Source organism: Polyodon spathula, chromosome 7 (assembly GCF_017654505.1).
Source record: "Polyodon spathula isolate WHYD16114869_AA chromosome 7, ASM1765450v1, whole genome shotgun sequence".
NCBI classification, from domain to species: Eukaryota; Metazoa; Chordata; class Actinopteri; order Acipenseriformes; family Polyodontidae; genus Polyodon; species Polyodon spathula.
The window spans coordinates 920,099-947,464 of record NC_054540.1 but is presented as its reverse complement, the minus strand read 5'-3'; the positions used below and the strand labels follow the sequence as shown (position 1 = coordinate 947,464).

At 44.4% G+C, this 27,366-nt stretch overlaps 1 protein-coding gene across 2 annotated transcripts in view; it reads right to left on the bottom strand.

The window, feature by feature from the left end:
- Positions 1-27,366, bottom strand: part of LOC121317960 (reelin-like) — a 167,095-nt gene that overhangs the window by 83,713 nt on the left and 56,016 nt on the right. For both annotated transcript variants that reach the window (XM_041254055.1, XM_041254056.1), the window contains exons 4-10: positions 19,176-19,246; positions 7,848-7,880; positions 6,707-6,785; positions 5,981-6,077; positions 4,777-4,828; positions 990-1,086; positions 636-876 (exon numbers count right to left, since the gene is read on the bottom strand). In XM_041254055.1, coding sequence (XP_041109989.1) covers positions 636-876; positions 990-1,086; positions 4,777-4,828; positions 5,981-6,077; positions 6,707-6,785; positions 7,848-7,880; positions 19,176-19,246 — 670 coding nt within the window. The remainder of the gene's footprint in view (positions 1-635; positions 877-989; positions 1,087-4,776; positions 4,829-5,980; positions 6,078-6,706; positions 6,786-7,847; positions 7,881-19,175; positions 19,247-27,366) is intronic.

Sequence of the window (27,366 nt, the reverse complement as noted above, 5' to 3'; positions counted from 1 at the left end):
TTGTTGGTTTGTTGAGGTGTGTTGGGGTTTGTTGGTTTGTTGGGGTTTGTTGGTTTGTTGGTTTGTGGGGTTTGTTGGGGTTTGTTGGTTTGTTGGTTTGTTGGTTTGTTGGTTTGTTGGTTTGTTGGGGTTTGTTAGGTTTGTTGGTTTGTTGGGGTGTGCTGGGGTTTGTAGGTTTGTTGGTTTGTTGGTTTGTTGGGGTGTGTTGGGGTTTGTTGGTTTGTTGGGGTGTGTTGGTTTGTTGGTTTGTTGGTGTGTTGGTTTGTTGGTTTGTTGGGGTTTGTTGGGGTTTGTTGGTTTGTTGGTTTGTTGGGGTTTGTTGGTTTGTTGTGGGTTTGTTGGTTTGTTGGGGTTTGTGGGGTTTGTTGGTTTGTTGGTTTGTTGGGGTTTGTTGGTTTGTTGGCTTGTTGGGGTGTGTTGGGGTTTCTTGGTTTCTTGGGGTTTGTTGGTTTGTTGGTTTGTTGGGGTGTGCTGTGGTTTGTTGAGGTGTGTTGGGGTTTGTTGGTTTGTTGGTTTGTTAGGGTGTGCTGGGGTTTGTTGGTTTGTTGGTTTGTTGGGGTGTGTTGGGGTTTGTTGGTTTGTTGGTTTGTTGGGGTGTGTTGGGGTTTGTAGGTTTGTTGGTTTGTTGTCCATACCTTGATGGTGGCCCCGGGGAAGAAGAGCCAGTTTGCAGTGTTGGGGGGGTCCAGGCTGTCCTGCAGCAGGACAGGCCGATGTGCAGCATTGATCAGCAGGATGTTGTCAAGTGCCCAGCATGACTCGTAGCCCTCATGACCCGACAGAGGCTCCTGGTGCCAGCGGAGACGCACAGCCTCCCCCTTCGACTCACCAGACAGGTGCAGCAGGTGGATCACTGTGCTGCTGTTAGTGGGGGCCCTGAGAGAGAGTCAGAAAAAGAGAGTGAGAGAGAGAAGGGGTAGAGAGAGGTGGAAGGGGAGGAGGGCACAAAGATAGAGAGAGAAGGAGAGGAGGATTGAGGGGTCACCCACCTGATCTTCTCCAGGGGGTCCCAGTCCTCAGAGCCGTTCCTGTTGTAGGAGACGATGATGTGGGGGTCAGAGTAGCTGAACCGACAGGAGCCAGAGCCTGGGAAAACCAACACAGAGCTTAAATCACTGCAGCATGTTTTCACAAAAATGCACAAATATTATCTGCTGCTCAAGTAGGTCAATGTAAATGATATTTAATAATGATAATTTAGCTGATGAAAAATGTTTGACCTTTTCACTCATCGCGTTAATAACTTGTAAAGGATATTAACCCAACCGTGTGCAAAATGAACAACAAAACAAAAGCTTGCAGAATTAAGATGAGCGTTCTAGATTATAATGTTGTGCATTGTGTGGCTTTAAACACTATCTAAAGAAAAACCCCAGAGATCTGTCCAGTGCCTTGGGAAATGGACGTGGCAGTGCAACAGAGGGGAAAATTGGTCCCATGGTGACCCCACTCACACTCTCACTCTCACACTCACTCACACTCACTCGCACTCTCACTTGCTCACTCTCATTCACTCACTCACACTCTCACACTCACTAATGAGTTCTGGTTGTAAATATCCCTCTCGACCTGTGAGGGCGCTAAGTAGTGAAAGGGGAAGTCTTTGGGCTGGCTGGCCTGACAGTTCATTTCCAGAGTCAGGAAGTCAGTCAGCCTGGATGAAGGTGAGACTCCGTTGCAGGAACGTATTGACCTGGAGGTTAAACGAGGTAGCAGCAGCAAGCAATAAAGGCAGCTGCAATCGTTTGCCAAGGGGTCATGCGTGATAGCATAAAGGGGCCGGAGAATCATTAATCTTCCTTCGCTTGGGTTTTGTTCATTGACCTGGAAGGACTGTGAGAGCCGCAGTTGTTACTGCTTGTGAATTAAAGAATCGCTGAAAAGAATATTCGTGAATGTTGTGTTTGTTTGCAGTGTCTGTTAGTAACTGTCTGTGTTTGTTAAACCACCAGACAGATAACACGATTCCGGAGTTGTCGCCTTGGGCCAGCACAAGCCAGACCAGCACTGAACCAACAGTCACAGAAATACCCCTGTTTATCACCCACCACGAGCAGGACTGTACGCACCCAGGACTGGTGACCGTGTCCAGTATTATTGTGGGCAGATCGTTTGTGTTTATTGTTTGGACTGTAACCCTGTTTGTCTCCTCCATGCATTACACATTGTTGTGTATTGCCGGGGTTTATTATTTGTTCGCCAGACCTGGATTATAAATAAAACACTTTCTGCACCGGATTACTTAATCATCTGTGATGATTCCTGCACTGCATCACCTCTACACCTGATCACGATCAGCAGCCACTTTGCCACACGCACTCATTCTCACTCTCACATTAACTTGCTCTCACACTCACTCGCTCACACTCACTCGCACGCTCACACTCACTCGCACGCTCATTCCCACTCACTTGCATTCATTCTCACTCACACTCACAGCCACTCACACTCTCACTCTCACTCAGTCGCACCCTCACACTCACTCACTCGCACTCTTACACTCATTCTCACTCGCTCACACTCACTCGCACTCTCACTCACTCGCACGCTCACACTCACTCGCACTCTCATTCCCACTCACTTGCACTCATTCTCACTCACACTCATAGCCACTCACACTCTTACTCTCACTCAGTCGCACCCTCACACTCACTTGCACTCTTACACTCATTCTCACTCTCACACTCACTCGCACTCACTCAAGCACTCGCACTCGCACTCAGACAGATGGGCTGTGTCTCCGAGAGGTGCAGGATTATAGAAATGGAGAGGGGCAGAGTAACAGATAATAAATCACAGCCAGTGGGATATTAGCTGTCACCATCTCCCCAGAGAGGAGGAGACATTTACCAAACATATTGAAAATGAGATCAAATTAAAAAGCGGGACTATTAAATGAACTAAAAAAAAAACGAATATTATTATTATTATTATTATTATTATTATTATTATTATTGCAATACTGCACACAGTACGCAGCATTTCCAAATAGCTGGGAGGCTTGCATGGCGACCCCCACTCTTTCTTTCCAGTATATTGTTTAGCAGCTTATCTGAATATCATATTTTAAGAACATAGTTGTTTTATTTTTATTCTATGTTTTGAAGTTAAATAAAATGAAAAAGAAAAAGAAAGAAAAAATGCCTTACCAATAGAATTACTAAAAGAAATGCGCTAAATTCAAATGCATGGAAATTCACTGGTCATGGAAATCATTTAGTTGCTTTTAGTATTTCTAAATGTGGCACTATTGAATGTTTAATACAGTAGAGATGGCTGAATTAATAAAAGGATCTGCAACTTCTAAGTGCCACAGGCTTTGAGTGAATAGGAAATATGCGCCCTACTTTTTGTGATCTAGTGGGGAGTTTTTAGCAATCAGAAATCTAATTTTCATGTTTTGTTATTCAGCTGTTTACCAAGAGTATTTTATTACATTAAATTAAGTAAAGGAATGAAATACTTTAATAAATTCTCCCCTTAGCCAATCTGATTGCCGGTCTCTGATTCCCAGGATTCCAATTCACAGACTCATTAAAAACAAATCCAAGGATCGGAGCTCCAGTTTTAGTTTGGTCAGCTCTCCCTGGAGATGGATAATTTGTCTCCCGTGCCCTCCTCTCCGTGCCCCTGTGAAACGCGTTCCGTCTTCACACTGCTCCCTCATCCATAACTATCACTCTTAATTGTCTCTCCGACACGCCCTGCTGACCCCGGGGCCGAGGGGGAAGGGGGAGCTGGGGGAATGTGGGCAAGGGGCACTGCGATCCCCAGAGACTGACCCCCCTATCACAGGCTGGCCTTGCGACATGCGGCCTGTTTCTTAGAAAGCAATTTCAGCACGGCCACTAAGATAGAAGTCTGAAATGCTCAGCAGTAAATAGACATCAGAGTCTTCATGACCAGACCTCTTTGCCCTGTATTTGTTTTGCATGTAGCGCTGTTAATACTGAAAGATAAACACCAGCAAGATAGATCATCACACTAGATTCAAATAGACCCTGGCACTCCTTGGTTCTTTGGTTCAATCTGAACTCTCTCTGCTGTGAAATGGAAATCCAGCCAGGATGATTTAATGCAGGTTTTGTAAAAGCCCCGAAGCTGCTTGTAGGCTGCGCTGGCCAGCAGGAGACCCTGTAAAATTTAGTGAGAGCAGACTCACTCAGGCACGGGCCCCTCCAGAGCGGACTCTTTGTGCAAGACATCGCTACTAGTGAGCACTCCACTCTCCAGCACTGTCACCTGAGCACTCCACTCTCCACTCTCCAGCACTGTCACCTGAGCACTCCACTCTCCAGCACTGTCACCTGAGCGGACTCTTTGTGCAAGACATCGCTACTAGAGAGGGCTGCAGACAACGTTGTCCATTAATACTAATGGAGACACAATGGGTTTTAAAACCTTTTTGAGCTGGTCCTTCCAGGTCGTAGTGCTGGAGAGCTGAGGCTGTTTGGTGCCAAAACATATTTTGTGCATTGGCATTTTATACACAGTTACTCTCCTCTTTGACTTTTCACACTCTGGTCATTTTAATTATTCTTCAAGCAAAATCTTTTCCTCATAAAATAAAGCTGCCCCACACAGTCAGCACTCCAGGAAGAGTCAGCGTGCACTGAGTGTGCTGCATGGAGCGCAATGTCACCCACTGTCAGACTGGGGTGAGGAAGCAGGACCCCACTGCAAACAGGACGAGGCATCACTGCCAGACTATCTGCAACTCAAACTCCGCTTTGAACAACTGCATGCTGGGTAAACAAGTAAAGACTGCTTACTTACCGATAGCAAACTGCAGGACAGAGGCGGTGGTCGTGTTCAAAGGCACGCTTGTCTAAACAAAGTAAAAAAGGAAACATTAAAACCCCTTTTTTTTGTTGAGAAGAGGTCTTCGTTATGCTCAGTGCCTGACTTGCTGCAGCTCAAGCACTAAACGTTCTCTCCAGTGCTGTCACCTGAGCAGTCCACTCTCCACTCTCCAGCACTGTCACCTGAGCACTCCACTCTCCAGCACTGTCACCTGAGCACTCCACTCTCCACCACTGTCACCTGAGCACTCCACTCTCCAGCACTGTCACCTGAGCACTCCACTCTCCACTCTCCAGCACTGTCACCTGAGCACTCCACTCTCCAGCACTGTCACCTGAGCACTCCACTCTCCACTCTCCAGCACTGTCACCTGAGCACTCCACTCTCCAGCACTGTCACCTGAGCACTCCACTCTCCACTCTCCAGCACTGTCACCTGAGCACTCCACTCTCCAGCACTGTCACCTGAGCACTCTCCACTCTCCAGCACTGTCACCTGAGCACTCCACTCTCCAGCACTGTCACCTGAGCACTCCACTCTCCACTCTCCAGCACTGTCACCTGAGCACTCCACTCTCCAGCACTGTCACCTGAGCACTCCACTCTCCACTCTCCAGCACTGTCACCTGAGCACTCCACTCTCCAGCACTGTCACCTGAGCACTCCACTCTCCACTCTCCAGCACTGTCACCTGAGCACTCCACTCCACTCTCCAGCACTGTCACCTGAGCACTCCACTCTCCAGCACTGTCACCTGAGCACTCCACTCTCCACTCTCCAGCACTGTCACCTGAGCACTCCACTCTCCACTCTCCAGCACTGTCACCTGAGCACTCCACTCTCCAGCACTGTCACCTGAGCACTCCACTCTCCACTCTCCAGCACTGTCACCTGAGCACTCCACTCTCTCCAGCACTGTCACCTGAGCACTCCACTCTCCAGCACTGTCACCTGAGCACTCCACTCTCCAGCACTGTCACCTGAGCACTCCACTCTCCAGCACTGTCACCTGAGCACTCCACTCTCCACTCTCCAGCACTGTCATCTGAGCACTCCACTCTCCAGCACTGTCTCCCTGCTCTAAAACACTCCATCCTATGTTGTCAGCTAATATTAACATTGGGTGATATTTCCTTGTCAAGTCCCTGTGATTCTCCCAGTTTTTCTCTGACATTTACCAGTTCTCTTGGCCCATGTGGTTCACAGAAGGTGATGGCATTGCCATGCAAGAGGACCCCACACTGCTCCCCAAGATCACAATTACCGCAATCGGACCTGGAAAAGAGCAGAGAGTTTGAACAGGCAGCAAAACAAAATGAGCCTCATCCCTCAGCTCTAACCATTAGACCACACTGCATCCCTCCCAGTCTCCCAGTCACTCAGCTCTAACCACTAGACCACACTGCCTTCCTCCCAGTCCCTCAGCTCTAACCACTAGTCCACAATCCCTCCCTCCCAGTCTCTCAGCTCTAACCACTAGTACACACTGCCTCCCTCCCAGTCTCTCAGCTCTAACCAGTAGTCCACACTACCCCCTCCCAGTCCCTCAGCTCTAACCACTAGAACACATGGCCTCCATCCCAGTCCCTCAGCTCCAATCACTAGAACACACTGCCTCCCTCTCTGTCCCTCAGCTCTAGCCACTAGAACACACTGCCTCCCTCTCTCCCAGTCCCTCAGCTCTAACCACTAAAACACACTGCCTCCCTCCCTTCCAGTCTCTCAGCTCTAACCACTAGAACACACTGCCTCCCTCACTTCCCTCCCAGTCCCTCAGCTCTAAACACTAGACCATGCTGCCTCCCAGTCACTCAGCTCTAACAACGAGACTACACTGCCTCCTTCCTAGTTCCTTGGCATTAACAATTTCATTATACACCCTCTAATTGTGTGGATCCACCTACCAAATATTGGAATTCAGCTCCCCCTGTTGGTTGGAATCGAAATCGTCCCGAAGGATCACATTGTCTCCATGGATCTCAGCTGCACGGGAATGGGATGAGTGGCAAGAGTGAGAACCGGATAAATATTATTTATATTGTATGACACTGAAGATCGTTTCAGATTACCACAGATCAATATCATTTATACTGTACGACACTGAAGATCCTTTCAGATAATCACAGATCAATATTATTTATACTGTACGACGCTGAAGATCCTTTCAGATTACCACAGATCAATATTATTTATATTGTACGACGCTGAAGATCGTTTCAGATTACCACAGATCAATATCATTTATACTGTACGACACTGAAGATCCTTTCAGATAATCACAGATCAATATTATTTATACTGTACGACGCTGAAGATCCTTTCAGATTACCACAGATCAATATTATTTATACTGTACGACGCTGAAGATCGTTTCAGATTACCACAGATCAATATCATTTATACTGTACGACACTGAAGATCCTTTCAGATAATCACAGATCAATATTATTTATACTGTACGACGCTGAAGATCCTTTCAGATTACCACAGATCAATATTATTTATACTGTACGACGCTGAAGATCCTTTCAGATTACCACAGATCAATATTATTTATACTGTACGACACTGAAGATCCTTTCAGATTACCACAGATCAATATTATTTATACTGTACGACGCTGAAGATCCTTTCAGATTACCACAGATCAATATTATTTATACTGTACGACGCTGAAGATCCTTTCAGATTACCACAGATCAATATTATTAATACTGTACGACGCTGAAGATCCTTTCAGATTACCACAGATCAATATTATTTATACGGTACGATGCTGAAGATCCTTTCAGATTACCACAGATCAATATTATTTATATTGTACGACGCTGAAGATCCTTTCAGATTACCACAGATCAATATTATTTATACTATACGATGCTGAAGATCCTTTCAGATTACCACAGATCAATATTATTTATACTGTACGATGCTGAAGATCCTTTCAGATTATGACAAACAGATAAATATTAACTTTAATGTTTCACTGAAGGATTCCATGTGAGATCAGTGAACAGCAGAGTGAGGTGTGTCTGTAGTACTTACCCAGACTGGGTCTCAGGGGGGACTCTGTGGGGGCTGAAAGAGAAAACACAAGAGAATCATCACTGATACCAGCTCACTGACAACACAAGAGAATCATCACTGATACCAGCTCACTGACAACACAAGAGAATCATCACTGATACCAGCTCACTGACAACAAGAGAATCATCACTGATACCAGCTCACTGACAACACAAGAGAATCATCACTGATACCAGCTCACTGACAACACAAGAGAATCATCACTGATACCAGCTCACTGACAACACAAGAGAATCATCACCGATACCAGCTCACTGACAACACAAGAGAATCATCACTGATACCAGCTCACTGACAACACAAGAGAAGCATCACTGACACCAGCTCACTGACAACAAGAGAATCATCACTGATACCAGCTCACTGACAACACAAGAGAATCATCACTGATACCAGCTCACTGACAACAAGAGAATCATCACTGATACCAGCTCACTGACAACAAGAGAATCATCACTGATACCAGCTCACTGACAACACAAGAGAATCATCACTGATACCAGCTCACTGACAACACAAGAGAATCATCACTGATACCAGCTCACTGACAAACAAGAGAATCATCACTGATACCAGCTCACTGACAACACAAGAGAATCATCACTGATACCAGCTCACTGACAACACAAGAGAATCATCACTGATACCAGCTCACTGACAACACAAGAGAATCATCACTGATACCAGCTCACTGACAACACAAGAGAATCATCACTGATACCAGCTCACTGACAACACAAGAGAATCATCACTGATACCAGCTCACTGACAACACAAGAGAATCATCACTGATACCAGCTCACTGACAACACAAGAGAATCATCACTGATACCAGCTCACTGACAACACAAGAGAATCATCACTGATACCAGCTCACTGACAACACAAGAGAATCATCACTGATACCAGCTCACTGACAAACAAGAGAATCATCACTGATACCAGCTCACTGACAACACAAGAGAATCATCACTGATACCAGCTCACTGACAACACAAGAGAATCATCACTGATACCAGCTCACTGACAACACAAGAGAATCATCACTGATACCAGCTCACTGACAAACAAGAGAATCATCACTGATACCAGCTCACTGACAACACAAGAGAAATCATCACAGCTCACTGACACCAAGAGCATCACTGACCAGCTCACTGACAACAAGAGAATCATCACTGATACCAGCTCACTGACAAACAAGAGAATCATCACTGATACCAGCTCACTGACAACAAGAGAATCATCACTGATACCAGCTCACTGACAACACAAGAGAATCATCACTGATACCAGCTCACTGACAACAAGAGAATCATCACTGATACCAGATCACTGACAACACAAGAGAATCATCACTGATACCAGCTCACTGACAACACAAGAGAATCATCACTGATACCAGCTCACTGACAACACAAGAGAATCATCACTGATACCAGCTCACTGACAACACAAGAGAATCATCACTGATACCAGCTCACTGACAACACAAGAGAATCATCACTGATACCAGCTCACTGACAACACAAGAGAATCATCACTGATACCAGCTCACTGACAACACAAGAGAATCATCACTGATACCAGCTCACTGACAACACAAGAGAATCATCACTGATACCAGCTCACTGACAACACAAGAGAATCATCACTGATACCAGCTCACTGACAACACAAGAGAATCATCACTGATACCAGCTCACTGACAACACAAGAGAATCATCACTGATACCAGCTCACTGACAACACAAGAGAATCATCACTGATACCAGCTCACTGACAACACAAGAGAATCATCACTGATACCAGCTCACTGACAACACAAGAGAATCATCACTGATACCAGCTCACTGACAACACAAGAGAATCATCACTGATACCAGCTCACTGACAACACAAGAGAATCATCACTGATACCAGCTCACTGACAACACAAGAGAATCATCACTGATACCAGCTCACTGACAACAAGAGAATCATCACTGATACCAGCTCACTGACAACACAAGAGAATCATCACTGATACCAGCTCACTGACAACACAAGAGAATCATCACTGATACCAGCTCACTGACAACACAAGAGAATCATCACTGATACCAGCTCACTGACAACACAAGAGAATCATCACTGATACCAGCTCACTGACAACACAAGAGAATCATCACTGATACCAGCTCACTGACAACACAAGAGAATCATCACTGATACCAGCTCACTGACAACACAAGAGAATCATCACTGATACCAGCTCACTGACAACACAAGAGAATCATCAGATACCAGCTCACTGACAACACAAGAGAAACATCACTGATACCAGCTCACTGACAACACAAGAGAATCATCACTGATACCAGCTCACTGACAAAAAGAGAATCATCACTGATACCAGCTCACTGACAACACAAGAGAATCATCACTGATACCAGCTCACTGACAACACAAGAGAATCATCACTGATACCAGCTCACTGACAACACAAGAGAATCATCACTGATACCAGCTCACTGACAACACAAGAGAATCATCACTGATACCAGCTCACTGACAACACAAGAGAATCATCACTGATACCAGCTCACTGACAACACAAGAGAATCATCACTGATACCAGCTCACTGACAACACAAGAGAATCATCACTGATACCAGCTCACTGACAACACAAGAGAATCATCACTGATACCAGCTCACTGACAACACAAGAGAATCATCACTGATACCAGCTCACTGACAACACAAGAGAATCATCACTGATACCAGCTCACTGACAACACAAGAGAATCATCACTGATACCAGCTCACTGACAACACAAGAGAATCATCACTGATACCAGCTCACTGACAACACAAGAGAATCATCACTGATACCAGCTCACTGACAACACAAGAGAAACATCACTGATACCAGCTCACTGACAACACAAGAGAATCATCACTGATACCAGCTCACTGACAACACAAGAGAATCATCACTGATACCAGCTCACTGACAACACAAGAGAATCATCACTGATACCAGCTCACTGACAACACAAGAGAATCATCACTGATACCAGCTCACTGACAAACAAGAGAATCATCACTGATACCAGCTCACTGACAACACAAGAGAATCATCACTGATACCAGCTCACTGACAACACAAGAGAATCATCACTGATACCAGCTCACTGACAACACAAGAGAATCATCACTGATACCAGCTCACTGACAACACAAGAGAATCATCACTGATACCAGCTCACTGACAACACAAGAGAATCATCACTGATACCAGCTCACTGACAAACAAGAGAATCATCACTGATACCAGCTCACTGACAACACAAGAGAATCATCACTGATACCAGCTCACTGACAACACAAGAGAATCATCACTGATACCAGCTCACTGACAACACAAGAGAATCATCACTGATACCAGCTCACTGACAACACAAGAGAATCATCACTGATACCAGCTCACTGACAACACAAGAGAATCATCACTGATACCAGCTCACTGACAACACAAGAGAATCATCACTGATACCAGCTCACTGACAAACAAGAGAATCATCACTGATACCAGCTCACTGACAACACAAGAGAATCATCACTGATACCAGCTCACTGACAACACAAGAGAATCATCACTGATACCAGCTCACTGACAACACAAGAGAATCATCACTGATACCAGCTCACTGACAAACAAGAGAATCATCACTGATACCAGCTCACTGACAACACAAGAGAATCATCACTGATACCAGCTCACTGACAACACAAGAGAATCATCACTGATACCAGCTCACTGACAACACAAGAGAATCATCACTGATACCAGCTCACTGACAACACAAGAGAATCATCACTGATACCAGCTCACTGACAACACAAGAGAATCATCACTGATACCAGCTCACTGACAACACAAGAGAATCATCACTGATACCAGCTCACTGACAACACAAGAGAATCATCACTGATACCAGCTCACTGACAAAAAGAGAATCATCACTGATACCAGCTCACTGACAACACAAGAGAATCATCACTGATACCAGCTCACTGACAACACAAGAGAATCATCACTGATACCAGCTCACTGACAACACAAGAGAATCATCACTGATACCAGCTCACTGACAACACAAGAGAATCATCACTGATACCAGCTCACTGACAACACAAGAGAATCATCACTGATACCAGCTCATTGACAACACTGGAGCATCTTTACCGATTCTAGCTCACTGAAAAATCTATTTCTTTAATACAGCATCCAACAATAATAATAATCAACACCCCAAAAACAAACTTCAGGAGAAGAACTTGAGAAATAGCGGCGATCTGAAAAACTGGACACGGAGAAAAAATAATTAATTTCTGTAATAACTTCCAGTACCTCCGGCTAGGTTTAAATTCCTGTGGATGTAAATATGTTCAGCATAGCCATTGAACTTTAAAGCAGAACTTTTCATAATAAATCAGATGAGGTGCTTCTCTCTCTCCTCTTCCAGCTGGTAATAACAGTGAGCTGTGATTTTTGATGAAGAGCCCCGCGGGACAGGTCACCCAATAACTCTGCTTTAATGGGGAGAAGTTTCTGTGATTAACGAGGCCCATGCAATTAAACACCCCAGCCTCCAGCAACGCCAGCGTTTATCAGCTACCTCCAAGCCAAACACTAGCTTCAATCTGCTGCGTTCATTTCCTCATTCCTTTATTGCCTCTTTTATAATGTGAGTTATCAAGATATCACTGTCTGCATCAGCACAGCCTCATTATACTGAGGTCCCCCTGGGGGGAGCGGTGGAGATTTCCCGGACAGAGTAAATACTGGAACATAATATCAGAGTGCTCTGAACACTTGTTTTAGGAAAGGAGAATATCAAACCTTCCAGATACACTTCCCACGTCCTTAGTTTAAGCTTTTAAAAGTTAACATCTAGACCTTGTGATCGCAATGACAAATTCACCAGAATAATCAAACTTTAGAAGTGCAGAGGTGGCAGGGACTGAGCAAGAGTGGCACTGGCAGGACGTGGAGCAGCAGGCAGGCTTTGAACTCGCTCACTAACAGGCAAGCAATGTGAGGAGTCCACCCCACCAATGAGCAACACCAGCCCGTTAGATATAAAGAATTGACTACGGTATTCAGGGAGAGCAACAATGTTTATTCATGGAAGAAAACAGACCAGCAGCAAGTGCGCGGGAGTTTGTGTTCACCACTCGCAACACAGTCTGGCCTGCTTGGTCTGCACTCGTTAGCAGACAGAACGGTATGGAACTCCTCTGAATACACTGTCTGGAATGCAAGCACTGCAAGGTATTGTTTTGCAGTGAATGTTGGTATGGAACTCCTCTGAATACACTGTCTGGAATGCAAGCATTGCAAGGTATTGTTTTGCAGTGAATGTTGGTATGGAACTCCTCTGAATACACTGTCTGGAATGCAAGCATTGCAAGGTATTGTTTTGCAGTGAATGTTGGTATGGAACTCCTCTGAATACACTGTCTGGAATGCAAGCATTGCAAGGTATTGTTTTGCAGTGAATGTTGGTATGGAACTCCTCTGAATACACTGTCTGGAATGCAAGCACTACAAGGTATTGTTTTGCAGTGAATGTTGGTATGGAAATCCTCTGAATACACTGTCTGGAATGCAAGCACTGCAAGGTATTGTTTTGCAGTGAATGTTGGTATGGAACTCCTCTGAATACACTGTCTGGAATGCAAGCACTGCAAGGTATTGTTTTGCAGTGAATGTTGGTATGGAACTCCTCTGAATACACTGTCTGGAATGCAAGCACAAGGTATTGTTTTGCAGTGCATGTTCATTGCAAAAATCTTTCCACAGGTAGTCTGGTGGAAAGATCTATAGTCTTTCCACAGGTAGTTTAGTTTTGTGTGTTGCTGGTTACTTGTTAAATATCTTCACTATTTAAGCACTGACGTGTGAGTTAGCGGTCCAGACCTGCAACATCATTGACCAGAGCCAAAAGTATGTGAACTCTTTTTAGAAAGTCACCGTCCTCTGCAACCATCATCTTCCCCTGCAGTTTGCATCTGAAAAGAATGAACTGTAGGGATAGTCCTTGGTGCCATTGCTTAGGGCCTGATTTGTGTGAGGAGTCAGAGAAAGGAAGCTTTTAGACATCGTGTGCTGTTCTGTAGCACTTTATCAGGCCAGCTGTAATTTAAACTCCTAAACTTGTCACCCGGCAGGAGCCTCTGTCATAGTATGTGTTTGATTTGACTGTCTGAGATGTATGATTGAATGGGCCTCCAGTGATTACTCTGTGAGTGCTGCAGCCAGGGGACTCTGTTATTAACTATGCACCTTGTAAATCACTCAGCTCAGCTCGCTTCCACATGCAGAAGAACATCTCACCCCTCTGCTTTGGAAACATCACTTACAGGAGTTCCACCACCATGGAATTACAGTGTGTCACCTAAACTCAGGCCTGGGCTGCATAGGAGCTGACTTGCTTGAATCCAGTTTTAATCAATACTAGTTTTAATCAACTGGGATTCTGATTGGACCAGTTTGAGCTGGGATTCTGACTGGATGAGTTTGAACTGGGATTCTGACTGGATGAGTTTGAACTGGGATTCTGACTAGACCAGTGTGAACTGGGATTCTGATTGGATGAGTTTGAACTAGGACTGTGACTGGACCAGTGTGAACATGAGAGGACAATGTGATGGAGGAGGTGGTAGAGTATTAACAGTCTCTTACAGAAAACACACTTTTTTAACAGAATTGAAGGGGGGGGGGGGGCTGCAATTTTTGCACCTATTTTTGATAAATGAATAAATAAATCGCAAGAAACAACCCAAAAAGTAACGATGTATCGTCTCCCACGGCTGGCTAGTTATGCTGCTGTTGTTTTTCCCTTTAAACAAATGAGGGAAAAACCTGCATTGTGGTTGTGAGTGAGAAAGAGAGAGAGAGAGGTCTTCACTGTAGCTCAGTATATTCATCTATAAACCTTTACTTATTTATCAATACATTTTACCAGAGACCCCCATAGACAGAATCACTTTCAAGGGGGGCTGGGGGAAGATCTGAAATGGAGAAAGTGTCAGTCAAGCATTGCAAACGAGATGAGATCATGAATATCAAAAACCAAAACCAGACAGACTTCAGATAATCCCCGAGCAAACCTTCAGCCTCTGCTTCCCGGGGCACAGAGCAGCGAGAGCAGAGCCCTGCCCGAGTCAATTCATTATTTACTGCATGAGAAGTGATTTAATCAGGTGCATTCAGACAGATCAACAGAAACACAGGGACTGACTTCATCGGCTGAAGTCACAACACAAATATTAAACGATTCGAAAACTCAGGAGTCATTTAAACAATCTACTTTAATTTGTTTTGTTTTTTTTATTTGATTTTATGAATTAAATAATTATTATTTTTGCATAAAACAAAACAAAACAAAATTATCAATATTATATATTATTTGAGACTTAAATGCTTTCCAATTGTGTTTTGAATTCAAGTCTGAAGTGAGGTGATGCTTTCTGTGGCTCACTGGGTTTATTTTAACGACCTAACCACAGGGGATTTAAATATCACCATGAATCCTGCATGGGTGAGCTACTGACCCCATTATTAACATCATCACTGAACACTATATCTTACAATGTAGAGAGGTGGAGTCAGATCAGGATCACAACTTTAAACTAACCACCACTGACGGGGACATTGAAATGAAAGGACGCGGCTCCAGGACAGGGTGACACGCCGCTGGGGTTCTTGTTGAGAAGGCTTCTTGGGCAATGCATCAGCACATAGAACTGCCAGAGCTGCAGCACAAGTGCAGAGCGACGCTTCAGGCAAGAGTGGGGGGGGGGTGGGGGGGGGGGGGTCAATGGAATCCAGGACAGGGGAAAGGGGGGCAGCAGCAGCCTCTGTGGGTCTCATGTGGACTGGTTGGCTGCTACCCTGTCATATCCCCAAGAGTCTTGTACTTGGCAAAGCCACAGTGATTGGAGTGCCTGAGGGCATGTACTCAGTGATGGTGCTCATGCTGAGGTGTGTAAGAGTGTGCAAAAAAGGGAAGACGTGTGAACCCATTCCTGTGCTGTACAGACTGACAAACAGTCTCTCTCAGCTCCTGCTGCATTAAAAGACATTAAACCCAAAAACCAAATCCCAGCTAAAAGCAGGCAAGCGGCTCTCACAGAGGATGAATCATCTGCGATTCAGGAATTGAAAATGGAGCACTTCAAAACCAGAGCAGCGAATTGCTTCCCAGATCTCAAGAGTGAGGCTCAGGGAGGAGAAAGAGGTCTACCGCCCAGGGCTCTCTGAATCCTGGCTCGTTTGTAATTTAAATTTCCCGAGAGCACTCCAACACAATGTGACAAATTATAAAGGAGTGGAGGAATTTGCCTGGAATGAGATCCCTGTCAATGCATGCTTTATTACATTGTATCTCTCACAACGACTCTCTGCACATTTACGACCTTCAAGTATTCTAATTAAGGCCCGCTCTTACATTATTGACTGCAGCAATTAGAAACATTGCTTAACTTTTCAATTCTGACCTCTCTTCCTATGAAATGTAAATGATTTTGAGTATTGTTACAGAGAAATGTAAATGATAAGCACTGATTGTATGATTCCAGCGGTCAAACTCCTGGAACAGACTGTCAGACCCCCGAGCAAGGGAGGCAGAGTCACCCCATCACAACAAGCACTGCTCGTGTGAATCCAGCGGTCAAACTCCTGGAACTGACTGTCAGACCCCCGAGCAAGGGAGGCAGAGTCACCCCATCACAGCAAGCACTGCTCGTGTGAATCCAGCGGTAAAACTCCTGGAACTGACTGTCAGACCCCCGAGCGAGGGAGGCAGAGTACCCCATCACAGCAAGCACTGCTCGTGTGAATCCAGCGGTCAAACTCCTGGAACAGACTGTCAGACCCCGAGTGAGGGAGGCAGAGTCACCCCATCACAGCAAGCGCTGCTTGAATGAATCCACGGGTCAAACTCCTGGAACAGACTGTCAGACCCCGAGTGAGGGAGGCAGATTCACCCCATCACAACAAGCACTGCTTGTGTGAATCCAGCGGTCAAACTCCTGGAACAGACTGTCAGACCCCGAGTGAGGGAGGCAGATTCACCCCATCACAACAAGCACTGCTTGTGTGAATCCAGCGGTCAAACTCCTGGAACAGACTGTCAGACCCCGAGTGAGGGAGGCAGAGTCACCCCATCACAGCAAGCACTGCTCGTGTGAATCCACCGGTCAAACTCCTGGAACTGACTGTCAGACCCCGAGTGAGGGAGGCAGAGTCACCCCATCACAGCAAGCGCTGCTCGTGTGAATCCAGCGGTCAAACTCCTGGAACAGACTGTCAGACCCCGAGCAAGGGAGGCAGAGTCACCCCATCACAACAAGCACTGCTTGTGTGAATCCAGCAGTCAAACTCCTGGAACAGACTGTCAGACCCCGAGTGAGGGAGGCAGAGTCACCCCATCACAGCAAGCACTGCTCGTGTGAATCCACCGGTCAAACTCCTGGAACAGACTGTCAGACCCCGAGCAAGGGAGGCAGAGTCACCCCATCACAGCAAGCACTGCTCGTGTGAATCCAGCGGTCAAACTCCTGGAACTGACTGTCAGACCCCCGAGCGAGGGAGGCAGAGTCACCCCATCACAGCAAGCACTGCTCGTGTGAATCCAGCGGTCAAACTCCTGGAACAGACTGTCACTGGGAAGACATTCTTGCACTTCCAGTTCGTTTGGAGAGTGTATGTCTTCAATGCCTTCTCTCCCTTGTTAAGCAACTAGCAGCTTCTCCTGACAGACAGGCTTGGTACCCAGTGACCCCCTCGACCCCAGAGACATGGCTGGAGGAAGTGGAGGAGACTGGCTGGGTCATGGAATTATTGTGTTAGTATATTATCCCTTTGAAAGAGGCACTGAAAAAACAAATACTGTGAAAAGAGAATTGCAATCCTGGTATCCTAATAATGCCCTAATTGTTCAAAAACACAAAATATTTTTGACAGCTTCTTATTTTTTTGTTATTTGGTACTTCTTTAAAGACACTATGAGGAAACTGAATCTCAGCACGTATTGCAGAACACTGTACTGGGAAACAAAGCACAATGCTGCTGGAGCTGCTGCTTCTCAGTCACTTTCCACATGGAAGAGAAATCCAGAACAGTGTATACAAAACAAACCCTAATAATAACACTTACATAATGCGTTTAGAAATCTACTTAGAAGCACATGTTAAAATATATTCCAAAACGGCTGCGTAAATATATTGCAATATGTTTTCAACGGATGCTGAAAATGATGGGGATATATAAAGTACAACTATGGCCAAAAGTTTGCATCACCCTATAGAAACTGACAAACATTAAAAAAATTTGACATTTCAGGATCTAACATGAAATACTGTGCAACTATTATAGTTTCCAGTAGTCTTCTACAATATCATTTTATAGTTTCTTTGATTACATGATGTTAAATAAAAGATCTAAATTATGTTCATATAGTTTTTATTTTTAATGATGTCCTAAAATTCTAAATGATGTAAAAAAAGTTAATATGTTACAGTGTAGAGCCATAGCTCCATAGTGTAACATATTATGGAAAAGCAATAAAATATATTACAGCATATTTGAAATATATTGTTAGTATTTTGCAATATATTTGTCTCCTACATGGTTTCTCTGCCATGTTGTTGCTGGTCAGTGAGATGGTGGTTGTGTCTCTGTCATGTTGTTGCCGGTCAGTGAGATGGTGGGCGTGTCTCTGTCATGTTGTTGCTGGTCAGGTCAGTGAGATGGTGGGTGTGTCTCTGCCATGTTGTTGCTGGTCAGTCAGATGGTGGTTGTGTCTCTGCCATGTTGTTGCTGGTCAGTGAGATGGTGGTTGTGTCTCTGCCATGTTGTTGCTGGTCAGTGAGATGGTGGGTGTGTCTCTGCCATGTTGTTGCTGGTCAGTGAGATGGTGGTTGTGTCTCTGCCATGTTGTTGCTGGTCAGTGAGATGGTGGTTGTGTCTCTGCCATGTTGTTGCTGGTCAGTGAGATGGTGGTTGTGTCTCTGCCATGTTGTTGCTGGTCAGGTCAGTGAGATGGTGGGTGTGTCTCTGCCATGTTGTTGCTGGTCAGGTCAGTGAGATGGTGGGCGTGTCTCTGCCATGTTGTTGCTGGTCAGTGAGATGGTGGTTGTGTCTCTGCCATGTTGTTGCTGGTCAGTGAGATGGTGGGCGTGTCTCTGTCATGTTGTTGCTGGTCAGTGAGATGGTGGTTGTGTCTCTCACCTCCCTGCTCACACAGCTGCTGAGCCAAGGCGTCTTTGAAGATGATCTGTCCTCTGTGTGTGGCCGTCGCCCTGCCAGTGAGGAAGAGAAACAACAGCAGAGTGTGAATGATTCTCATTTCAAGCATTACTTGACACATTGCATTTCAATAGGGCACATTGCATTTCATTACCTGACACATTGCATTTCAATAGGACACATTGCATTTCATTACTTGACACATTGCATTTCAATAGGACACATTGCATTTCATTACTTGACACTGCATTTCAATAGGACACATTTCATTTCATTACTTGACACATTGCATTTTGTAGGAGAATGCTCTCATTGCTCATTGAATGTAGACTCCCCTAATTATCTCCTCTTACATTTCATTTTCCTGCTCAGAGCAATCTTTGCAAATGTGTCATTTTTTCATTTTAGAACTTTTTGCAACTTTTCTCTTGGAACTGTTCAAAGCTCATTTCAACCTTTTCTGCGTCAAGCGTGTTACAAAGAAGAATCTCACAGCCAGCCTCTCTTAAGAAATGTCAAACCACCAATCTACAACAGAATCATAATATAGAACACAGCTCACAGATTGCATACTGGAAACCTGTGAATATGTTTCATTAATATTATGGCAACAAAGTTGTTCTTTTAAAGAGTTGTGCCTGATTAGTAGCAAAACTTCAGGAATGGATTGTGCAAACAGGACAGAGAGCCCCATAAACTGAATAAACCCTAAACATACTGTAGAGCCAGGTAGCCACCCTGTGACAACGGATATTAATACAGTAGAGCCAGGTAGCCACCCTGTGACAGTGGATATTAATACAGTAGAGCCAGGTAGCCACCCTGTGACAGTGGATATTAATACAGTAGAGCCAGGTAGCCACCCTGTGACAGTGGATATTAATACAGTAGAGCCAAGTAGCCACCCTGTGACAGCGGATATTAATACAGTAGAGCCAGGTAGCCACCATGTGACAGTGGATATTAATACAGTAGAGCCAGGTAGCCACCCTGTGACAGTGGATATTAATACAGTAGAGCCAGGTAGCCACCCTGTGACAGCGGATATTAATACAGTAGAGCCACGTAGCCACCCTGTGACAGCGGATATTAATACAGTAGAGCCAGGTAGCCACCCTGTGACAGCGGATATTAATACAGTAGAGCCAGGTAGCCACCCTGTGACAGTGGATATTAATACAGTAGAGCCAGGTAGCCACCCTGTGACAGCGGATATTAATACAGTAGAGCCAGGTAGCCACCCTGTGACAGTGGATATTAATACAGTAGAGCCAGGTAGCCACCCTGTGACAGCGGATATTAATACAGTAGAGCCAGGTAGCCACCCTGTGACAGCGGATATTAATACAGTAGAGCCAGGTAGCCACCCTGTGACAGCGGATATTAATACAGTAGAGCCAGGTAGCCACCCTGTGACAGCGGATATTAATACAGTAGAGCCAGGTAGCCACCCTGTGACAGCGGATATTAATACAGTAGAGCCAGGTAGCCACCCTGTGACAGTGGATATTAATACAGTAGAGCCAGGTAGCCACCCTGTGACAGTGGATATTAATACAGTAGAGCCAGGTAGCCACCCTGTGACAGCGGATATTAATACAGTAGAGCCAGGTAGCCACCCTGTGACAGCGGATATTAATACAGTAGAGCCAGGTAGCCACCCTGTGACAGCGGATATTAATACAGTAGAGCCAGGTAGCCACCCTGTGACAGTGGATATTAATACAGTAGAGCCAGGTAGCCACCCTGTGACAGTGGATATTAATACAGTAGAGCCAGGTAGCCACCCTGTGACAGCGGATATTAATACAGTAGAGCCAGGTAGCCACCCTGTGACAGCGGATATTAATACAGTAGAGCCAGGTAGCCACCCTGTGACAGCGGATATTAATACAGTAGAGCCAGGTAGCCACCCTGTGACAGCGGATATTAATACAGTAGAGCCAGGTAGCCACCCTGTGACAGCGGATATTAATACAGTAGAGCCAGGTAGCCACCCTGTGACAGCGGATATTAATACAGTAGAGCCAGGTAGCCACCCTGTGACAGTGGATATTAATACAGTAGAGCCAGGTAGCCACCCTGTGACAGTGGATATTAATACAGTAGAGCCAGGTAGCCACCCTGTGACAGCGGATATTAATACAGTAGAGCCAGGTAGCCACCCTGTGACAGCGGATATTAATACAGTAGAGCCAGGTAGCCACCCTGTGACAGCGGATATTAATACAGTAGAGCCAGGTAGCCACCCTGTGACAGCGGATATTAATACAGTAGAGCCAGGTAGCCACCCTGTGACAGCGGATATTAATACAGTAGAGCCAGGTAGCCACCCTGTGACAGTGGATATTAATACAGTAGAGCCAGGTAGCCACCCTGTGACAGTGGATATTAATACAGTAGAGCCAGGTAGCCACCCTGTGACAGCGGATATTAATATAGTAGAGCCAGGTAGCCACCCTGTGACAGCGGATATTAATACAGTAGAGCCAGGTAGCCACCCTGTGACAGCGGATATTAATACAGTAGAGCCAGGTAGCCACCCTGTGACAGCGGATATTAATACAGTAGAGCCAGGTAGCCACCCTGTGACAGCGGATATTAATACAGTAGAGCCAGGTAGCCACCCTGTGACAGTGGATATTAATACAGTAGAGCCAGGTAGCCACCCTGTGACAGCGGATATTAATACAGTAGAGCCAGGTAGCCACCCTGTGACAGCGGATATTAATACAGTAGAGCCAGGTAGCCACCCTGTGACAGCGGATATTAATACAGTAGAGCCAGGTAGCCACCCTGTGACAGCGGATATTAATACAGTAGAGCCAGGTAGCCACCCTGTGACAGCGGATATTAATACAGTAGAGCCAGGTAGCCACCCTGTGACAGCGGATATTAATACAGTAGAGCCAGGTAGCCACCCTGTGACAGTGGATATTAATACAGTAGAGTCAGGTAGCCACCCTGTGACAGTAGATATTAATACAGTAGAGCCAGGTAGCCACCCTGTGACAGCGGATATTAATACTGTAGGGCCAGGTAGCCTCTCTGCGACAGAGGATATTAGAGGAATTCAATCATGTTTCACTTGTTTGGAAATGGTCTAGTGGATTTGCACAGTCGAGTTGCATAATAGCAGGAAAACTCTACCAAGAGCTGCCTTGAATTTGAACCCAGCTCCCCCCCACACACACCCCCAGTGCAGTGTGTTCAGTATCGACCCCCACCGCCCCCCAGCGTGGTGTGTTCAGTATTGACCCCCACCAATCCTCTCCATCATTCAGATAGTCTACTCTGATGTGTCTCACGCTGGGTAAACAACATTGGAAGAGACAGACCAAAATCCCTGCAAAACAAATTCAGAGAGCTAGGAAGGAAATTAAAAGAGAAAACCAAAACTGTGGTATTTTCTGGTATACTACCCGCACCTTGCAAAGGACCATATGGACAGCTGGAAATAATTAATCAAAACGAATGGCTGAAGACGTGGTGCACACGGGAAGGCTTCACCTATCTTGATCATTGGACCACATTCTACAACGAGGACTATCTGTATAGACGGGATGGACTGCATTTAAATAACAAGGGAACTAGTCTACTCGGAGAAAAGATCCTCAAGCAGGTTCGGAAGCATTTAAACTAGAAAGGAAGGGGGGAGAAATCAACAAAAAAACAGAAGGGAGACCGCATCAAAACAAGAACAACAACTCAGGTAAGACAACCATTAAATGTATTTATCTAAATGCTAGAAGTATCAGAAACAAAATTCTAGAACTTGAAGCTACTGCACTAACAGGTAACTATGATGTGATAGGTGTTACAGAAACGTGGTTATCTGAGAGTGATGGGGACGAATATAATATTTGTGGGTATACACTGTATAGGAAAGACAGGCAGGACAGAAGAGGAGGAGGGGTAGCGCTATACATAAGAAACAGTCTTGAAGCCCAGGTGTTAAACCTGGACAAAGAAAATAAAACCGAATCAATATGGGTCAGAATAACAGACAAAAATTCAAAAGGCATAATAATAGGAGCATGCTATAGACCGCCAGATTCAGACGGTGAGCAAAATAATCTGTTATACAATGACATTAGAAATGTGTGTAGCAAAGGAGAAGCCATACTAATGGGGGATTTCAACTTCCCCCAAATAAAATGGGAAAACCCGGTGGGTAGCACGAAGGATGAAATAGAAATGGTGGAAATGACAAATGACTGCTTCCTAACACAATTTGTGAAGGCACCCACTAGAGGGGAGGCATGCCTTGATTTAGTCTTTTCAAATAACGAAGATAGAATAACTAAAACAGAGGTCAGAGAACCACTGGCAAACTCAGACCACAACATGGTCTCATTTGAAGTGTTTTTTAAATCCCCAAAAGTAAAGACTAAAGCTAAGGTTTACAATTTTAGAAAAGCAAACAATGAAGGTATGAAACAGAGACTAACAGAAGTAGATTGGAGTAAAATAGAGAAAACACCCACAGAAGAAGGGTGGTTGTTCTTCAAAAATGTAGTACTAGAGGCGCAAAACAATTATATCCCTAAAGTAGACAAATCTAAATGTAAAACTAAATTGCCAAAATGGTTTAATACATCAATTAAAAAAAATATTCAGCGAAAAAAGGCACTTTACAGAGCATTAAAAAAGGACCAAAAAGAAAGTACACAGAAAGAGTACACAGAACTGCAAACGCAAGTCAAAAAGGAAGTTAGAAAGGCCAAGAGAGAAATAGAAATGAACATTGCTAAGGGAGCTAAAACCAATTCCAAAATGTTTTTCCAATATTACAACAGCAAGAGAACATTCAAAGAGGAGATTAAATGTTTAAGAGATACAAATGGCAAAATCGTAGATGAAGAAAAAAAAATAGCAAATATATTAAATGATTACTTTTCACAAGTTTTTACAAAGGAAGATACTGACAACATGCCCCACATGTCATCCAGTTCCTATCCAGTTTTAAATAACTTTAGCATAACTGAGGCAGAAGTGTTAAAGGGACTAGGAGCTCTTAAAATAAACAAATCCCCTGGGCCGGATGAGATCCTCCCAGTAGTACTCAAAGAAATGAAAGAAGTAATTTACAAACCGCTAACCAAGATCATGCAGCAGTCTCTTGACACAGGGGTGGTACCGACAGACTGGAAAATTGCAAACGTAATACCGATCCACAAAAAGGGAAACAAAACTGAACCAGGTAACTACAGACCAGTAAGCCTGACTTCTATTATATGCAAACTTATGGAAACTATAATAAGATCCAAAATGGAAAATTACCTATATGGTAACAGGGTCCTGGGAGACAGTCAACATGGTTTTAGGAAAGGGAGATCGTGCCTAACTAACTTGCTTGATTTTTTTGAGGATGCAACATCGATAATGGATAATTGCAAAGCATATGACATGGTTTATTTAGATTTCCAGAAAGCTTTTGACAAAGTCCCGCACAAAAGATTAATTCTCAAACTGAACGCAGTTGGGATTCAAGGAAACACATGTACATGGATTAGGGAGTGGTTAACATGTAGAAAACAGAAAGTACTGATTAGAGGAAAAACCTCAGAATGGAGTGTGGTAACCAGCGGTGTACCACAGGGATCAGTATTAGGTCCTCTGCTATTCCTAATCTACATTAATGATTTAGATTCTGGTATAGTAAGCAAACTTGTTAAATTTGCAGACGACACAAACATAGGAGGAGTGGCAAACACTGTTGCAGCAGCAAAGGTCATTCAAAATGATCTAGACAAGATTCAGAACTGGGCAGACACATGGCAAATGACATTTAATAGAGAAAAGTGTAAGGTACTGCACGCAGGAAATAAAAATGTACATTATAAATATCATATGGGAGATATTGAAATTGGAGAAGGAATCTATGAAAAAGACCTAGGAGTTTTTGTTGACTCAGAAATGTCTTCATCTAGACAATGTGGGGAAGCTATAAAAAAGGCTAACAAGATGCTCGGATACATTGTGAAAAGTGTTGAATTTAAATCAAGGGAAGTAATGTTAAAACTGTACAATGCACTAGTAAGACCTCATCTTGAATATTGTGTTCAATTCTGGTCACCTCGCTATAAAAAAGATATTGCTGCTCTAGAAAGAGTGCAAAGAAGAGCGACCAGAATTATTCCGGGCTTAAAAGGCATGTCATATGCAGACAGGCTAAAAGAATTGAATCTGTTCAGTCTTGAACAAAGAAGACTACGTGGCGACCTAATTCAAGCATTCAAAATTCTAAAAGGTATTGACAGTGTCGACCCAAGGGACTTTTTCAGCCTGAAAAAAGAAACAAGGACCAGGGGTCACAAATGGAGTTTAGAAAAAGGGGCATTCAGAACAGAAAATAGGAGACACTTTTTTACACAGAGAATTGTGAGGGTCTGGAATCAACTCCCCAGTAATGTTGTTGAAGCTGACACCCTGGGATCCTTCAAGAAGCTGCTTGATGAGATTTTGGGATCAATAAGCTACTAACAACCAAACAAGCAAGATGGGCCGAATGGCCTCCTCTCGTTTGTAAACTTTCTTATGTTCTTAAATAATACATTATTTAAAAAACACACACACACACAAAAAAAGTGTTCAGTGGTCTAACGAAGTCCCCTGAGGCTAGACATCAACAGCAGCAAGGGGATCAGTCCTACAGCAAACACAGAGACCCCTCCCCAGCTCTGCTCAGGGAGTGCTATATACTGTGCTGTAGGAACACTCAGAAGCCAGAGGGCTCCAGTTCACTCTTCCCAATCGATCCTCAATGGCAGGATCAATGCACACTGGGTATTCCATTGTTGTCCAGAACCCAAATACTTTTTTACAATGTATCTGCATTGCATGCTGCCTTCACATAGTCCCCCCAATAGGGTTCAAGTATGACCTGATTCCAGACCTGATCGCCTGCTGTCACTGGGACACTCATGGAAAGGGGTTGTTAAAACCCAAGAGTTTATCCTAATTGTAAATCTCATACAGGTCTCTAAGAAGGGTCTACACCTGGAACAAAGATAACAGAAACAACAGGAGAACCGAGATTCAAGATTCCCTTGAGAACACTTCCAGATCGATGACAGAACGAGTCAGATGCACAGTATATCATAAAACGGACACTGAAAACACTTCCAGATCGATGACAGAACGAGTCAGATGCACAGTATATCATAAAACGGACACTGAAAACACTTCCAGATCGATGACAGAACGAGTCAGATCCACAGTATATCATATAACAGACACTGAAAACACTTCCAGATCGATGACAGAACGAGTCAGATGCACAGTATATCATAAAACGGACACTGAAAACACTTCCAGATCGATGACAGAACGAGTCAGATCCACAGTATATCATATAACAGACACTGAAAACACTTCCAGATCGATGACAGAACGAGTCAGATGCACAGTATATCATAAAACGGACACTGAAAACACTTCCAGATCGATGACAGAACGAGTCAGATGCACAGTATATCATATAACAGACACTGAAAACACTTCCAGATCGATGACAGAACGAGTCAGATCCACAGTATATCATATAACAGACACTGAAAACACTTCCAGATCGATGACAGAACGAGTCAGATCCACAGTATATCATGTAACAGACACTGAAAACACTTCCAGATCGATGACAGAATGAGTCAGATCCACAGTATATCATGTAACAGACACTGAAAACACTTCCAGATCGATGACAGAACGAGTCAGATCCACAGTATATCATGTAACAGACATTGAAAACACTTCCAGATCGATGACAGAACGAGTCAGATCCACAGTATATCATATAACAGACATTGAAAACACTTCCAGATCGATGACAGAACGAGTCAGATCCACAGTATATCATGCAACAGACACTCTGATGTTGGTCCGTACAGAGTGTTTTTCCTGGGACATATTTGGCCAGACTCACCATGCAGCCTGCCAGACCATCTATCTGCAGAGGCAGGTATAGGGTGGTGAGCAGCAGGCAGTGATTTACTAGCTAGGACAGACAGGATCTACACTGGATGTACACTGTACACCCTGGGGTAGTCATGCTTCACCCCTGGGACAGCTCAATTCATCTTTCAGAGGTGCTATTGCACAATGTGCAGAAAGCTATAGAGCACTGCGAGCAGATAATACACCTGCATCTTACAAAATAAACACAGGGAAC